Source organism: Mesitornis unicolor, unplaced genomic scaffold, assembly GCF_000695765.1.
Source record: "Mesitornis unicolor isolate BGI_N332 unplaced genomic scaffold, ASM69576v1 scaffold29247, whole genome shotgun sequence".
In the NCBI taxonomy this organism is placed as follows: Eukaryota; Metazoa; Chordata; class Aves; order Mesitornithiformes; family Mesitornithidae; genus Mesitornis; species Mesitornis unicolor.
This window is the reverse complement of record NW_010197529.1, coordinates 1-18,786: the sequence shown is the minus strand read 5'-3', so window position 1 is coordinate 18,786 and position 18,786 is coordinate 1. Positions and strand designations below refer to the sequence as shown.

The 18,786-nt window shown below is 41.1% G+C and overlaps 1 protein-coding gene across 1 annotated transcript; it reads right to left on the bottom strand.

The window, feature by feature from the left end:
- Positions 1-8,383: 8,383 nt before the first annotated feature.
- AQP11 (aquaporin 11) lies at positions 8,384-18,630 on the bottom strand. The gene is made up of 3 exons (XM_010188835.1): positions 18,036-18,630; positions 13,407-13,523; positions 8,384-8,522 (listed from the first exon to the last, which is right to left on the bottom strand). Exons 1-3 carry the CDS (start codon positions 18,628-18,630, stop codon positions 8,470-8,472), a joined length of 765 nt encoding a protein of 254 aa, XP_010187137.1. The 3' UTR covers positions 8,384-8,469.
- Positions 18,631-18,786: the final 156 nt, after the last annotated feature.

Genomic DNA, 18,786 nt, shown 5'->3' with positions numbered 1-18,786 from the left:
GGAAAACTGGGGAGGGACTTTTTACAAGGGCAGGTAGTGATAGAAAGAGCAGGAAAGGGGTAGTGATAGAATGAGGGGGAATGGTTTTAAACTGGAAGAGGGGAGATTTAAACTGGATATTAGAAAGAAATTCTTTACTGTGAGGGTGGTGAGGCACTGGCACAGGTTGCCCAGGGAAGCTGTGGGTGCCCCCTCCCTGGCAGTATTCAAGGCCAGGTTGGATGGGGCTTTGAGCAGCCTGGGCTGGTGGGAGGTGTCCCTGCCCATGGCAGGGGTTGGACTGGATTTAAGGTCCCTTCCAACCCAAACTATTCTGGGATTCTGTGATTCTCTACATTACATGGGAGAACAGGGAAGTAGTTTAGTAGCACTGCTGCTTTTTTTTTTTATATAAATCTCAGTGTTTTGATACAGACTGAGGTTTTTGAAGGATGAAAAATGATGCAGCTGTGGTGGATTTCTAGCTATCAGCTTGCCTAGAACAGTCAGCAGAAAAATAACAAACCTGATCCACATGGATGATTTTTAAATCTTTATTTGCTTTGTCAGTTGTTTACAGATTCTCTTTTGTTCCACAACTTTTGAATAAATTTATATAATATAAAGATAATCTTAGGTGATATACTTGTGTTTTAGCAGTGCCCTTCATTGGAAAATTTTGTCAGGTTTCTGAACTCCACAGTTTTTAAAATGAAAATAAATTGAACAGCAAGCATGTCGCATGTCTCAAAGCCATCTTCATCAATTTTATTTGCCTCCTTAATCTTATTTGTTGTGCTTCTTGGTTTGCTTCAACTATTAATATCCCCAGGGCTGCTCAGTTTCAGAATTCTGTTATTTTTTGATGTTGTAGCAGGGAGTGATTGTTCCTTTTTTCAACTTTTATGATGGCCGAGGGCGGCTAATTAAAGCTATTAAAAGGAATCTTGCCATTTGTTACAGTGAAACTTCATTTAAAATTGAAATATTTAAGTCTTTTAATAATATAGGGTAAGATGAGGTTGTAGGAAGCAGTAATACCTTTAAGTGACCAACTGACAGCTGGAACAAAACCACCAACTTAGGAGCACGGTGGTGTTTCCTTCAGCCACTTCCAGTTCAGCAAGGGAGTTTTCTGCTGTGGCCATCGTTTGTCAGCAGAGGGCACTCGCTCTCTTCCGTGTGGTAACATCATCCACTGGTGAGCCTGTGGTTTTATGCAGCATTGGCTGTTTTGGTGTTTTTTCAGATGGGATGGAGGTGGACATAGCACCAGTAGTTGCGGGGCAGTTTGAAGATGCAGAAGTCGATCACTGAGGAGGACGTATGCTGCTGTAAGTTCTCCTGTTTTCCAACACCAATGTTTTTCAGTCCTGCAGAGCCTTCTGTCTCTAATTTGTGTAATGCCTTTGATCCCAGTTCTCCTATGGGAAGTATCTTGTGATATCAGGATAATGGTGATTTAGAGAAAGAAGAGGTAGCTGTAGTTATCACAAGTATGGAAAGATGTTCAGTGATCTGTCTGACACATTTGATAAATTAATTGTCTGATCTCAGAGGCTCTTAGATGTTGATATATGGATGCTGGAGCCATTGCTGGGAAGTTACTGTCCTTAGCATCCCTTATTTCACCCTTAGTGTGCAAGATTTCCCAGGCCTTTCAAGGGGGCAGAACTTCCCAGCGCTGCAAGTCCATCTCTTCCTCCACTGTAAGCAGAGCGGGAACAGCTCCCGGTAAAGTCACTGAGCAATCTGGATGGGATTGTTGTCAGAAGTGCACAACTTAGAGACAACACCGTGCTTCAGTGGTTATGCCAGTGTGCCCTCTTGCCTACCATCACCCGTGCTGCTTTTCTCCTGTCAGAGGCATTACAAGGTGTCTCCCACTGAGTGAGAGAGAGGAAGAGCAGCTCATGCTGGGGCTGTTTGTGGAGATGCACAGGCCCAGCGGGGTTGTGATTCCACCCCTGCTTTGGCAGTGCCTGCTCGTGCACGGTTTGCATGTGGTGCTCGAGCAGCGGTGCGTGTCCCAGTTCGACTGCCAGCTCTCGCCTGAAAGTGAGCGCAGAACTGTCCCACTTGAAATGCCGGAGAAAACTGAGCCAAAAGCTCAGGGGAGGAAAAAGGAAACGGGCAGGGGAGGAAAGGGCTACGAATAGATAAAAGAAATGCAAAAAAAAAAAAATCGATGGAAATGAGTCAGAAGTAGTTGGTTATGGATAACTGAGAAAGTAGCCATAGCCCGCAAGAAAGGCGGTTTTGGAGAGGTGATGTGCATCTGCTTTCCCCCTCTGTTGCTTATTTTAATTTGTTGCTGTTAATGCTCCTGCAGTTCTGAAAGTCTGAGTAGCCCTGTGTTCAATTACTGATCTCATCCTCTGGTACTGAACTGGTATTTGTTTATTGTAAGAGCTGAAACTTTTCTTCAGTCTCAGTAAGGTCCAGGGGGACCTTATTGAAGTCTTCCATTTCCTGAAGGGGTCCTACAGGAAAGCTGGGGAGGGACTTTTTACAAGGGCAGGTAGTGACAGAACGAGCTGGAATGGCTTTAAACTGGAAGAGGGGAGATTTAGACTGGATATTAGAAAGAAATTCTTCACTGTGAGGGTGGTGAGGCACTGGCACAGGTTGCCCAGGGAAGCTGTGGATGCCCCCTCCCTGGCAGTGTTCAAGGCCAGGTTGGATGGGGCTTTGGGCAGCCTGGGCTGGTGGGAGGTGTCCCTGCCCATGGCAGGGGTTGGACTGGATTTAAGGTCCCTCCCAACCCAAACCATTCTGTGATTCTATGACTCACTTCCTACCCTGGGAAAGACTTTGCAGTACAGAGAGGAGTTCTTCCAAAAAAGTCAAGATACTGGTTGCCCTGCCACTAGGCAGTTATCTTATTTGATAAAGGACACATTTTAAAATTAAGGAGAACTCTTCAGATGAGGGGTAGATGAAGTGCCTCTTGGTGAATGGAAAGCTTGGCTCTGCTGACTCCCTTTCCAAGATGATTTTTGGTCTGTGGTTTATAAAAAATAATAATTGTGTTGTTAAAAATTCAAATTTGAATGCTTACTGTCCTCATTTAAACCTGAGCAGGATTAAGGAGAGTCAGTGGCTGGTAGCAGATCCCTAAGGAGTCTGAAAGTGCTGGTGGAAGTGGTGTTGAGTCTTCTAGCAAAGCACAAAATTCACCCTGTTATAAGTAGCTGTGGTCAGTGGAATTCTTCCTGCTGCCACCGGGCCTTCCATGGTGCAGGAGGTGGCTGCAGGAGATGAATACCATGAGGTGTGTCTGGACAGGGAGTCCTGTCCTGCTGGTGCTGAGCAGAGCTGAGGAGCTGATCCCTGCCAGGGCAGATCGAGTGATCTGCACGGGTGCCGTCAGACATTGCAAGGAGATCACTCTGGTAGTGGCTCGGGAGCTGTGGGTGTGATGGGCAGCCTGACTGCACTGATAGCAGTTAAGGAAGTTCAAAGCCCTAGGATGTACGGCAGCAATAAACAAGCGAAGGTGCAAAGTGACAAGAACAGCTCCTGTGCTAATCACCCTGCTAATGAGTTTGAGCAGGAGGGTGGCTTGGTTCTACACTCTGAAAACAGGGGCAGAGAGGGAGCATGCTGTGCTCTCTGTGGAGCAGCTCAGCCCTTTCCACTTTCTGAACTGCAAAACCATCTCCAGGAACATCTTGCTGGTGATCCTTTAGAGAGCAGCGTGCTGCTGCGCCTCTAAAGCGATGCCCCTGTAAGCTGCTAATATTGCATGTAACAGCTCGTTACCCAGACGAGATGTGGCAGTTGCCTGCTGAAGCTCCTGGAGGACCTGCTGACAGCTGATGTGGGGCATTTCCACTGGTCTTGTAATAAGCAGTGTTTTGTCTGACGCATCACGAGGTTGCAGTAATTGTTGCGAAGCAACCGGTGTGTCAGTGTGCGGCGGTGTGGCGGGGTTTTCCAGGGCACAGGCGTACAACAAGGGATTGTAAACGCGTCTTGTCCTTAACTGACCCGAGTTCAGAGCTGCTGTCAAAGGCAAAGACGCTCAGCCCTCCTGAAAATGAGTGGGTTTGCAGTAAAGCGCTGTCCTCTGGCTGCAGACAACGGGTAGCTTCTACTCTGTAAAGATGAATAAGCTTTTATTTTAATGCCAATTACGGTGTCTTGTATCTTTCAGATTCCTCTTGTGGCACTTCCAGAATAAGCTGTAAAACTGAAGGCATTGCAGTGACTATTGGGAGTTAACATTTCTCTTAATGACCTAAGCTTAGACATCTAGGTCTATAAATGCTTTTATAGATGTTTAAAACAGGGTTTGACGTTTGTTACCACTATGGAGTTATTTAAAAAAACAAACAAACAATAAAACCTCTTGCATCTAACACTTGAATGGGGCTAATCAGGAGGCATTTCAAAGAAGCCTTTGTAGGAATTCTAGGGTTTCAGAAATAAAACTGTAAGTAGAACAGAGTTTTAGATTGTCCCAGATTTTTCCATATTTTTGTACCTGTTCATTGCCATCGTTGGGGTTGAATAGAAATAGAAAGGTTACAGTGTTTGACTAAAAGGAACTAGGGTCGGCCAAGGATTAAAAGCAAATCTACGTTGGATGCCTCTCAAGTAACTGCCTTTATCAGTTCAGTGCTGTCCCTTTATTTCTCTGAGAGCAGGGTTTGGGTGGTAGAGGAGATGAAATACAATCTGTAAAGTCCTGAACAAGAGCACTGTTTTGTGTCTTTGTATTAAATGTTAACAACATTGTTAAATAAACTAAGATTTTTGTATCTCACAACCAACTCTGCGTTGCAGTTCTCAGTCCTTTACTTCAGCAAGTGGCTGGCAACTCTGAGCCGACTTCCCTTGAGTTTTCAGTGCACTCCTTTAACTAAAACAAGTCCAGTGAAGCCATTTTCATCACTACCTGGATGTGGGAATAAAAAGGCAGAACACTTGCAGAGTGCACCTGCAAGATAGAATTAGTTCAACACATCCCAAACTTAGGAACCCAGCTTTAGATTGTCGAGAGCGTAGTCCTGCTGGAGCTTTTACTGTTTCATCTATGCGTGGTGGTGGTTTTGCTGTGGGACAGTAGCAGCAAATTGTCTGGTTATTTTACCCCAGTATTGAAATGAAAGCCTAGTACTAAACTTCTTCCACTTTCATTTGACTTGAAGTGTACTTGTGAATTTTTTTTCAGTATTACATTGATATATGAACAGTTTTCTTTACTAATCTTACACTCTTAGAATCTTATCGAGTGCTCCTGCCCTTAGCACGCTGGGATATGGTTTGGTCCCGAGGTACGTGAAAGTTATCACCAGTCCAGTGAATATTCATGAGGAATGCCAGTCAAATTAGTGATGATTTAATCATCTTGTGAACTATTGACGTTGCTGAATAAATTGGGTATTGAGCATGTTATGCAACAAGATATTTTACAGGAGTATCTTTCCTAGCCCCTTTTTATACATACATGTGTATTTAGGTAAATATGTGCATGTTTCCATTGGGGTACAGAGTAACAAAAGAGGGTACAGAGTGATGCTGTAAATTTTGCATGAGGATTTGGAGAATCTTCACATGGTGAGATTTCAGGACAGCTAAAACTACCAACACCAGAGTTTAGGAAAGAAAGCTCACGTTCTAAATCACTGTTCATCATTAAAACAGCCTTGGGATTTTAATTTTTTTTCCTAGTTTATATCTTAGTTGTTGCAGCGTGGTCTTTGTGTTGTTTTTCATATGAAACTGCAGATGACACACCATGGCAGATGGGCACAGGTAACCTATGGGGCAGTGCTCCCATGCTATGTCAGAGCAGTAGGAAGCTCCTGAAAGGAGAATTTGTGTAGTACCAATGCAGAGCTCCAGGAGCATCTTGTGGTGCTTCCAGTCAGATCAAATGGAGCAAGATTAATTTTGGTCAGGCAGAAAGAAACCTGGTTGAGCCCTGAAGGCAGTGTTGAGAAATGTCTCCTGTGGATTGACAAGTTTTATTTTCACTAAAACTTTGTACTTAAATAATGTGTAAGTGTTCGGGGAACACTTATGCTTCATAAGCATTCATTACTTTGAATGCAAGATATTTTTTGTTTGTACTACCAGAAATAGTTAAATTCTTCAGTTCCTACCTTAAGTTTTCATTTTCTACCTTTTTTTTGCCATTGATTTGCCTTAGTTTAGTCAATTTAAGGCTTGTCTGTTCCTTAGTGATTTTTATTTTACACTGTAGTGACTATAAATACAGCATCTACTTCGTAGTCACCCAGGTTTGTACCATTTTTTTTTAAACTATTTGCTATGCCAAAATAAACAGCATAGACGTACAGAAGTCAGATCTGACCTCTTTGCTTTATGGACTTTGCTTTTGCAGGCCATCAAAAATGACGTGGAAGCAGGGCCTCTGACCTAACAAATCTTGGCTGCCTGTAGCTTTCTGCCTCTGCTGTCTCTTTTCCCTGGCTGCCTGTTTTTGTGCTCTTTGAGGTTTATTTTTGAGACCTTTACCCTGTGAGCCTCACAGTTTCATAGGAGACGTGCAAATCAGCTCATTATGTAAGGCTCATTTCCATAAGAAATTAGGCTAAAAGTTGGGCCTGAGTACCCCAGTAAAGGCAGAGCCCCAGGGAGAAAAGAAAAGGTATGGATCACTTCAAAAATAGGTAAAAGGGATAAAAAGCAGTAAAGCAAGAATGTGACGGGTAGAAGCCTCCCAAGGCATCAGGTTTAGAAGCAGTTCATGGTATAAAAGTATGTGTTTTTCAGAGGTCTTATGCATCAGATTTTCTGTTGTAGCAGCCCTCTGTGGCTGAGTTATAAATCAGCGGATGAATGGAGAACCAGCAAAAGGAGCACGTCCGATCAGGCTCCCAGCGTGGGGGTGTGCAGTCCCTGCCATGAAGAGTTTTACCAAAAATCAGTTTCCATTAGTAGGCCTGCTCCCACTAGGATCAAAGTGCTGCTGAACAATAACCCAGCAGTTCCAGTTCTCTTCAGTGTATTAGCAAGCTAGTTTTTTAAAAAAAATTATTTTAATGGCTGGACTACAGGGTCATGGATTAAGACTCTTTTGTATGAAAAGCAAGTCTGAACAGTTGATTTCATTTTGCAATATGATCTTCAGTGTACCTTGGAATATTAAAACAAGGAAAGATTTTATTGCAACAAGGAAGAAATAACAAGAAAATATTTACTTCCCAAACTCTTGCAAATAAGATAGCTGACAACAGTAGCTGTTTCAGACTTGATTCATAATTTTACTGTGAAAAAACCCAAACCCTGTCTGATTCCCTCCCTTTCTCTTAGAACATGGTCTGCAAGGTGACTTGAGTAATGAGTTGAGGGGCCTACTACTGGGATATTTGTAGAACTTGTTAACCATCTCCTTTCAAACCTAGTAACTATTAAGTGAAAAACTGAATTTAGTTTTAAATTTGAAAAAATATACTTTGGCATATATAAAAATTAAGATGCATCTAGCAGAAGAAACTTCATGCTAGAAACTGAACTTCAGAGGACGGTACCTATGGGTGGTGTTCTCAGCTGAGGCTGTAACAGGTGTGTTTGTGCATGAAGCTTTCCTGTGTTTTTAGCTCTTTTGTTTATTATTTTTTATTATTATATTGCAAATTCATTTATTTCAAGGAAAAAATACCTGATAAGAGTTACGTAAAATCAAGGATAAATCAAGGTCCACACGATTCATCCCATACATTGTCTATTTTACCATGTGAAGAGGCAGCAATCTCAGATAAAGTAGGCTGGGTTGTTTTTTTTTTTTTTTTCTGCCTAAAATGCCCTTTTATGTGTGTGCCTACGGAATGTCATGGTACTTTATTACTGCTCTTCCCGACCAAGGTAAACATTCAACAGACTACGGCGGGATAGGATGGGGCAGAGCCTTCCCGAAAGGAAGCGAGGGGTTACTTACCTGCACTCGGGTGTTATTAAAACAACGCTGGTCCTACACTTTTACTTTTGGTGTAGGGTACCTCTAGTGCAGAGCTGTGGAGACTCTTCTAGGGAGCAGTGTAGCCTCTCTTCCTCTCAGAGGAACGTATATTGCGAGTATGAATACGATGAGGTCACTACAGGAATGAAATCTTCAGCTGCTTTTTTGCAGGTACTTTCTATGGGAAGAAATCCAGTGAAATCAAAGCTTGAAAGGATGAGGTATTCCTCTAAAATTAGTTTTGCATGCTGTTTTAATAAAGGTCAGTAAATGGCACTTACGGCTAAAGTGACAGAGTTTTAATGTTTTAACAGTCCTTCGCATTCATGTGGCTTAACTGAAAATGTTGGCAAATATTCTTAAAATCGCTATATGCTATTACAAAATAAGTACTGGAATACAAAGTTCTAAGTCTGAAATATTTCAAACATGAAATCTGAAAATACAACTGAAATGTGGTGTGGAAGTCAATGTCAGCAGTTTTCTGAAGGCTTCATCTCTGCAGATGTTGAAAGTATTTTTCAGTGCAGCACTGCTGGGTTTGAGAATTTGATGTCTCAGGATATCCGAGGAAGGATTTCATCCCAGATGAAAGCCACAAGTATCGTACCTGAAAAGAGAAATTACAGAAAGGACCTTTATTTAAATGTACTTGAGAAGGACACAGTAGTGGTATTGGAAAGAAACATTATGTTCAAGTATCTGAGTGTCTACAAGCAACACAGCAGGGATTGCAGAAAAATGCAGTTTTTTGTGCAAAGGGCTAGAGGCAGTCTGTACACTTTGCAAACACAGTCTTTAGCAGAAAGCAAGCTTCAGCAGACCATGCAAGTGATCCTTTTGAGTTAATCATCTTGGTTTTCTTTGTATATTTAATGTTTTAATTCTGATCTGTATTGGCCAAGCCAAAGGCAGAGCAGTTTGGGTGAATCCAACACGTGCACCCTCCTGTTGCTGTGCTAGGCCTCCTTTTTCTGTAGCTGGACACATAAATGACTGAACCCGCAGCTGAACCTCCATTCCTCAGCCGACAGGGTAAGGCTGAGTTTGCCAGCAGTGTCCATTTTGGTAACTGCATCTGTTTTAGGTGCTGCAAGTGGGTATAGGATAGTGGGGTTTGGGCTTTTTTGAAGATCATTCTAGTTTAGGGTTTATTCTGAAGCTTAGAAGTGGTAAAGTTAGAGATTATTGGTTCTTCATAAGAGTCATAGAATATCTCAAGTTGGAAGGGACCCATAAGGATCACAGAGTCTAAAGAAGGGCACCTAAATACACTTTATTAAGACCATTTTTTTTTTCCTCATGGAAAAAAATCAGTATATTCTGTTTCAGAAACGAAGAGGATTCTGGTTGACAGCATTCCTCATTCCTTCATTGTATTTTATGAAGCTTCCCAGATTTAGCCCTCGCTAAATCTGTGCTGGCTGTTCCTGATTGCCTTTGTGGTTTTCACATGGTTGGAAATGGGTTCAAAGGCAAGATTATACTCCCCCATCTTCCCAGTGACTGAGGCGAGACCAATTAGCGTATAGTGAGTTCCCTGGTTTCTCTTCCTCCTCCTCAAAAGCTTGCATAATATTAGCACATTTCCAATTGTCAGGAAACTCCTCCAACTGCTGTAACTTCTCACAGATGATGGACAGCAGTAACATCTGCTGACTCTACCTGAATTTTTAGGTGAACTGCAGTAGAGCCAATGGTTCTGCATTCATTGAGCTTCTCTATGTTCTTCCTAGGTTTGGAAGCAAATTTTGCTTGGGAATACTGAGGGGAAAAGAAAAAAAGACGTGGAGTACCTCAGCCTTTTCCATGTCATCCATAACTCTAGGTTGTCTTCCCCATCTGCCAATGGACCTGCATTTTCTCTGGACTTTTTTGGGGATTGTATTTGTAACTCTCTGTGTCCCTAGTCTTTGTTGCCACTGAGCTTTGACCTTCCTGATTTTGTTCCTAAGTGCCTGTGCAAAGCTTTTCTATTCCTCCTTTGCTGACCATCCCTGTTTCTACTTCTTACGTGCTCTCCTTTGTTCATAGGGAAGCTCCTTGTCTAGCCAGCAGGGAAAGGCTTTCTGTCAAAATTCCCACTCTAACTCATGACAAGTTGTTCCTGCACATCTAAATATTTAACAGCTCTCAGTGAGCTTTTCTGAAAAAAATCACCTTTCCATAGGATACTTTTGCCATCTGTGGCAGCTTCCACAGGAATTACTACTGACCTAGCAGTTCCCTAAATAAGCAGAATTTTTTCTGAAGTCCAAAGTCCAAACAGCTCTGCCATTTACCTTCCCAGTCTTCCTCTGGACCCTGCACTCTTGTGAGGACTACAACCCAAGCAGCCACATTCACCAGCAGTTCTTCCCTGTTGTGAGCAGGTCAAGTACAGGATTACCACTTACTGGCCCTTTAGTATTTGAATTAGACTTGATTAGTGAGAGTTTCCTAGGAACTTCTTGGGTTGTGTTCACTCACTGCGTAAGAGTTGTTCTCTGTTAGATGATGGCTGCATAGCTGAAAACCCCTAGGAGGACCAGGGCTCAGGAGTACTTCTCGTTGTTTGTTGAAACCCTCCTTTGCTACCAAGTCCCAGAGGTGCTGATCACTTCACTGCACGTGGACTTGCAATTCATGTTTCTTTGCTGAGCTCCATGCCTATGTGTACTGAACTTGATGGCAACCTCTGAGTACCTTCTTCTCTGAGCAGAAATGTTAAAAGTTTCACCTGTAGCCTTCTCTCTTGCTGATCTCCTCCATTTACATCTATTGCTGAATAACCTTTGTGGCATTTATTTTCCATCCTAATGGTGAAAAAACCCTGTTTTCTTCTGAGGAACAGTATTAGTCTTTCTTTAAAACTGAGGGAAAGAAGTGGTCATTGATACTGGTTTTTTTTCAGCTGGCACCTGTCCAGGAGAGAACATCCCCTTTTATTGCCCTTGTGCCCAGTATCTTGTCACTAACTCTTCCATTTGTAGCTGCCATCACCCTGAAAAAGCAGTGTTATCTTGGTCACCATCATTACTAATGGTATGATCATGCCTGGACAAGTAACATGAATTCCTCTGGCAGTAAAACAGAAATGCACTTTGTTCCACTACTACTTTGTGCTTCTGTGTTCACAGTGCAGAATTTAGGCCTGCCTGTGCTAAGTCATAAACACTTGTTGGCATCTACATTTACTACAGGAATTAGCTGGTTTAATGCTACTGGAGAATCACCTTCACCAAAACAGCAGTGAAAGTATTTTGAAAAATGAGTTCTTAATTACAGTTCCAAGATTACATTATTCATGAAAGACCACAAACCACCAGTAGATTTATCTTAAAACCAAACTTCCACTCCCTTCTCCTCTTGTGAAGGTGATAGTCAATCTTCTTGTTCTAAGTGTCCTTTCTGAGAAAACTGTTTTATGGTTAAGAACTGGCTTGCATCAGGGTCTCTGTTATATACTGAGTGGTCTCAGCCTCCTTGTCCTCACAGGTATTTGCTATGCACTTTGCACAGGCAATTTGAAGTTTCATGATATGCCAGTCCATGGCTCTGCATATGGTAATTATTAGAGCAAATGACAGAAAACCCCTAAGAGACTCCTAAAATAATTCCCTAAAATAAGAACAAAGTAATTTAACTGTCAAAGATGTTGATGCTGGGAAAAGTGACACATCCAGTTAGCATATCACTATGACTGCCAGTTTCTAGGAAGTCTGAAACAGTATCTTTACTAACATGAATTCTGAAAGTAATGATTACGACTAAATTTAAAATACTCCTTTCCTCATCACCTACTTTTATGATTCTGCTTAGAGGTTCTTTTCACAAGAATTTTATTATCATAAAAGGTTATGTTCCTAGATGACCCATCATTTGGTCCAATTTTGGAAGAAAAAATTCTATTCCTACTATTTTCTTATTTTCAAAAAATATCAGGAAAAATTCATGTCATGTCAGATTTCTAGATGTGCACTCCTGTATTCATCAATCCAGTTTTCAAATGTAACTATCTCCTCTGTACTTTCACCTTGGATACCTTACATTTGTTTACATTGGTTTATAAGATAAGCTCTATATGTATCCATTTCATTAGCTACTAACTGGAACAGTGCATGGGCTTTTATCAAGCTTACTCTGTAGTTCAGTTATCCTGTCGGGATATCTAATCTAAATTCACTTTAATACAATTTTGTTTGGTCAGGCTAAAAATCTGTCTCCCATTTTTGACTGACAGAGTCAAGGCAAATACAACATGCACAGACATGAACTCAAACAAGAAAAAGAAGTTATTTGTTATAACTGGAGCCCTTTGAGATGTTTCCTGTGTATTTCACCTGCTCTCGTACCTTCATCACTGTTGTACCTTCTAATAGGATTAACAGGCATGAAAGAACTCAGGATTAGCAGACTGCTGCTTTATATATCCTCTAAACAGAAAGCTCAAGATGTGTAGGGACTCACTGTAAACATGTGTCAACAGCATGGAGCATTTTCATCTGCACACAACTAGAAGTTAAAATCAATAGCTTCCAAATTAAAACCACATTTAAGTTTAAAACCATATTTAAGTTACTAATACTCCTTATTAAACTAAGAACAAGTTGTTTCCAACCATGCTTGGAGGGGAAACATAAAATGGGAACGGCAAAGTATAGACACTATAAAGATAATAAAATATTTTCAACAACACAACAACAATAATAGAGAAAGCTTAATCCTAATATCTCTGGGTTGGTGGTTTTTTGAATCGATCATCCCCATGTTCTTGTGTACTGTCACAAAGCAAGACAGAAACTGCATGCTTAACCAGTCTGTTTCTCTTTAAGAACTTAATCAGGTTAATATTTACTTTCAGGTAGCCTTTTCTCCTTTTCAGTATTCTACTAGAATATACAAGTGGGCCTTTGGTCAGTGTGAGAAATTGCAGCACACCTCAAACAGGCTGAATTTTAATACCAAGGCTTAAAGTCCTAAACAATTGGCAGCTTCAAAAGGATCACGCTCCAAAGTAAACAGCTGCTGGTTTATAACTACCTAGTTAACCCTACCCTAAGCACTAACCTTTTCCATTTAGAATTGTGCTGTTGTGGTTTTTTTGGTAGGTACATTTTCCTGCTCAAACTATCCCAAGAGTACTTAGACTTTGAACATGACATCTAAACTAAACAATTATATAACATAATATGGTTGGTTGTTAAAATACACTGATCAAAATAGTAGGTAGTTTTTTGTGAATAAAACTAGTGTTTAAAACTCAGTATTAGATGCTTGATTCACAAAACGGAGTATTACAGGTGCTCTACATAGAGCATTAAAGTACACAACCTGCATTTGCAAAACAAAGCCATGATTCTGAATGACTTCACCACATAAGTTATAACTATTTTTGGTATTTTATTTAAAACAAAACATGAGCAAACTAGCAAGTAAAGAACACCTATTTCCTGATTTTTGAACCATATACTAAATGACACTTTCTCAAATACATAAAGTATTAAAAACTTACCCAAGGATGGTGCTATCCAATATACTAGTGAGTAGCTCAAAAATCTGTCATAGAAACAATTTGCATGTAATGAAAAAGCCAATGCGGGGTTAAATATTGCTCCTGTGAGATTTCCACCTGCAATAAAACGTAAACATTATGAAATCAAACCATCTTTTAAACGCATATTGAAATACACATACACAATATGACAACAAACGCACACTCTGCAATAAAATGCATTAGCAGGAACCATTTGAACAGATGAACTTTTCTGAAGTTATTGACCAGATGATATATGTTTAACTGTAAATAGTTTTCTAAAATGTTTTAAAATATCCAAAGCATAGGCTGTAACTTCCTGTATCTCTTTCTAGCAAATACTGTTTGAAGAGATGGGTTTGGCTAATGTTGAATGTTTCTGTTGATAAAACTATAAACTGCTTTGTTAATAGTCTGTATCATGCTATCAGAAGAGATAGAAATTACACAAATATTAGTAAACAAATACTGAGCTTCCATTATATCCCCACATCACATGTGACACATTGCAAGATAATGGAAAAAACAGTCAAGTGATGCTCTTGCTAAACTGACCTCTTAATAAAACACTAATATTATCAGATTGATTTCTAGAACACTAAGATTATCATAAAGTAATAACCTGGGGAAAAGCCTTCACAATCACTCTATATGTTATTTGCTATTTGAAGAAAATAAAAGCAAAGCCCATTCTACTTTCTTGATTTCTTGAAAAAAGAAGATTAAAGCCAAGTATCTTTCCTTGCCTCTGACTTCAGATGCAAGTGAAGTTGCCTAAACATTCTCTAAATAACTGGATCTGAACTTATTACATTGTGGGGACTAAACTGTAATTACACTGCAGGGGAACCTGGAGGTAAGTGGTTTTAATTCTGACATAAATGGTTCTTCTCATTGCAATCCTGCAGAAAAACCATTACTCACAGCATAATTTTCTGTTTTTCCATACTATTAGTTACTAATCACCCCATATCTGTTTTAGCTATAGTATATAATTGTGCCTGTTTATTTTCTTGAAGCTTATCTTGATTTTTCCCAAATATTCTAGCATAAGCTTTGAACTTTCTGTACAAATACCATGCTGCTGTAATCCTCATTTGTTATGAGCATGCAATCATTTACTGTTATGTTTTAGTGAAATCTCTGTCATTCTCTTCTTCTGTATTTCTGTTGATATACTCATTAATTCTTTTTATGTTATTGCAGTTTAGGAAGGTTTTAATCTCTGTTGACCTACTCAGTTCACTCTGCTTTTACACTTGTTCTCAACAGCAACTCAGATTTACTGTGCAGTCTGTTACTCTGCACGCTGACACATTAGCAACTTCCACTGTTGCCAGAAACGCCATCTACAGTAATTTACTTTGCTTTAATCTATTTATAAATTCACTGCTTCTGCTTTTATATCCACAAACACACATTTCAAGAGTAGAATTTCACTCTTGTGAACAACGGCTTGTAATTTTGAAAATACTGTATAACCTGATGTTATTTGTTACAGAAAGTTACATGGCATGCCTAAGTACCTTTTATGGGGTACACACAACAGTGACTTGTCAACATTTATTTTAATTGAACTTTTTTGAGCCCTGTATGCCTATCAATACATTTAGATGGCTGTAAGACATAGGGATTTATCTATCAAAATTTTACCCAAACCAAAATTGGAATAAGAGATATTTCTTCTTACAGTGCCTTTTTAGACAGCAGTCATTCCTCTTATAGGATACAGCTTTCAAACATACAGTAGAACATAATTCACAGAATGAAATATGATATATATGTATGAGATGTATTTTCTGACATTTCTGATACATTCATAACTGTCATGAACACGGGTCCTGAAGGCACAATTGATTTGGCTTTTAATATCAGACTGTAAAAAGAAATAATTAGCACAAATTTTATTTAGTAAATTTAATGCACCTTTCCAAGTTCATAGCTAGAATACTGTATCTGTCAAATTAAAGTTTGAAAAATCATTATTCACACAGTATTCTAAACCATTTGATATTTTTATAGGAAAAAGGAAGAATGTTACCAGTTTGCCTAAACTAGCATAGATTTGCCTAAATTTGGGCTGGTTGCCCAGCCCTTTGGTGCTGGGTGAGCAAGAAAGATCCATTCCTCTTACAGAAGCACTCCAGTTCCTTATAAACAGTTAATGAGGAGGTGCAGATTTCCTGAGAATGATCCTGCCTGGCTAAGTCAGGCATCTGCTGGTCTTCAATGCCTGTAGAGGAGACACGGCCTGCTGGACATAGCACCTAATTTGGAAGTCACTCTTCCTACCTTGTGCGTGAAATGCCATTTCTCAAACTGGAGGTGAAGCAGACATGGCCAGGGCTACACCACGAGACCCGCAGGATGTACTATGGGTTGTATATATGCACCAGACACAGGTCATGGCCACCTACCAGCTACATGGCGTGCTGTCAGGAGGCTGTGCTGAGGCGCTATGGGAAGGGGGTCCCTGATCAGCAGCCCTCAGAATGGAGGAGTCAGGACAACGGAGGATGTCCTGGGAATATTTGTGTGTAGATGTGTGCAGCAAGAAAGGCCTGAGAACCTCTAAGGTGTCCTAAATATACCCTCCTAACCTTAAACTGACAGGGAGATAGATCTGTTACAGCACAAGCCCGTGACTTCATCATAGAAAGACGTTAATAGCAGCAGCCTACTCCCACACTTCTTGTGTAACAGCTCAGAGATAGGAATCTTGGGTTTTATACCCTTCGAGAGGCTTCAATCCACATTTTGGGAATGCATAGTAAACACCAGGCCCATGACTACTACAGAGTGAGGATGGCACTTTTCCCCTCTCCTTTTGAACCTGGGTGTACAGCAGAGTGGAAGTGTGGAGTGGAATGAACAAGAATTAGATTTTCCACTAAGTAGGGGATAAAACAGGATGTGCTCCCTGGAATGTATTTATGTATTTTTACAGTAGACATGATTCTAGGTTAAGAGAATTGGAAAGAAAAATGTCCAGGTAGCACAGGGTGTTCTGCACACGATACAGCACAGATGGTGCAGCAGGTCTGATGTTTCCTAGAAGCACACACAGATTGATTGCACTGGAGAGTCATAACACAGCCAAGTTCATGACAAGGAAGGAGGCTTGGTACAGAGCCTTCTCCTCTTAGGAAAAGATGAGGCCAGCTTGGCCAACGACAGCAGGCATGAATTCTTTGTATGAATGAGCGAAGAGAGAGGCAATGTGACACGTATTATTTTATATGACTTTACTAAGCAGGAAAGGAATGTAAAGAATTGGGGATCCAGCTTTCTATGCTTTTAGAAGAGGTAGGATGATCTTTGGCTACATTTTTACTGAGCAATTCAGGAACATATTCAATGTGCATTGAAAATGCATTGACACCTTGCCTCTGACTTGAAAAATTAATTTTAGAAAGGAGTTCAATTGCTAAGTTAATTCACAAAATTCTCCATGGACTTTTTAGTCTTTCAGGTATTAATTCATTTCAGCTAAACATAATGAATAAAGGTTTTTTAATTAATACACCCGAAAAGTAAACTGTACTTTATTCTACTATATACTGTTAAGTTAGCCTAATACAGTTAAACCTTTTGGACATGACATCAGTGACATCCCAGATGTTTGCAGATAAAAGAGTGATCTCCCTTCTCTGATAAACAGATTTGGTCTTTTCCTGGATAACTTTCTCTGTGGTAGGGGGTGTAGCACCAGCAAGGAGCTGTGTCACCATCTCTCTCTCTCTACTTCCTCTACCCTAGACTACAGAATCTCCTTGCTGGTACAACCCACTCCCTGCAGGGCAGTCCTCAAGTGACAAATGACATAGCTCTGGCACTTCACTGGGGACAACAGGGAGCATCTACAGTCAGCAGAAGGAAGTTCAGACTGACTCCACTCACCTCTTCCTCCCCACTGGGCCAGGTGACAGTGTCCCAGCTCTGGGAAGCACGAGGTGACACGGGGCATTACAAAGACATCAGACTCTTGTAGATCCCACAATACAACAGACACCTAATTTTCTTTTTTTACATTTGGATTCATGAGGTATTATTTTGTCATTTCTGCATGCATTCTATTTCCTGCTTCTGATTTAAGGATTTGACATAGTTAAATAAGCTGCACTGATATGAATTATGCATTATCTAAATGCCAAATTTCTGTATTACTGGTCAGTACCCTGCCGTTGCACAATCAGCATTTTTTTCTTGATGCGCAGTGGTGCTCTCGCAATGCCACTCAGAAATCAGAGCACATTGTATGAAATCTCTCACGCTCTACAGTCAGATTATGAAACGATCCTTCACTGAGATATTTTAACAGTGTGCTGTTAAACTAATAACCTTAATTTACTTGTAGATTTTATATAGTTTTAAATTCATAACTTATTTCATTCTTAACCCCCTACCTGCCTGGAATCTAACCAGGCAAACTTTACCTAAGCTCCAAAAGAACTCTGCATATGTAGGGACCAAAGACTTTCTTTGATGCATTTTTTTGTACTCTAAGAATAATAATTTTGGATCTTAATACTTTTAGGAAAACAACGAAAACCCCTTCCATTACCACTTTATTGCAGGAACACAGAAGAAAAAAAAAAGACGACTAACCTGCATACACGAGCATGGTGATGAGAAGGGCAATCAAATGGACTTTGCATTTGGGGTTAACACTTTCCACTCGCAGGATAGTCAGCTGGAAAACGACAGAAAAGAGCAGTTCTATGCAGAATGCCTGCATCTCTGTAGTCTGCATAGGGTTGCTGCAGCCCTGCGAGAGTGCTCCAAAATGTGGCTCTGCCATCTCCAGGCTCCAGACAGAGTGCATAAACACCCTGGCCAGCACCGCAGCCACAAACTGAGCGCCGATCTTGAGTACGCCCATCTTGACCGATATCCCACCGCCCCACATGGGCTGCAAGGTGCCACAGGGATTGCATGTGCTGCCAGTTAGGGTCAAGCCGTGCAGGACGGTAAAACCGTAGGTGAGAGTGAGGGCTGCGTGGGGCTTCGGCTCCACATTGCCGAGCAGGCAGAGCTCGTTAGTGCAGGCGCAAATCTGGAAGGTGCTAAACATCTCCAAAAAGAAAGCGTAAAGGCGCTGGTGGGAGCGCAGCCAGCGGCGAGTCAGTCTCCTGCACAGCCCCACCGTTACCGTGATGCCGGCCATCAGCAGGAGCGAGCTCCCGCCCCCACCGGCAGCCATGGCGGGAGTTTCGCAGGCCGAAGGACGCGAAGTTCACCCTGGTCCAGCCCCACCACCTATGGGGAGAAAGAAAGTGGGAGAGGGAGGGAAAATGCCCACCCCTTGCCTTCGAGGTAAAGGTCGCCACCAGCCCTCAGTGTCTGACTCACCTGCGCC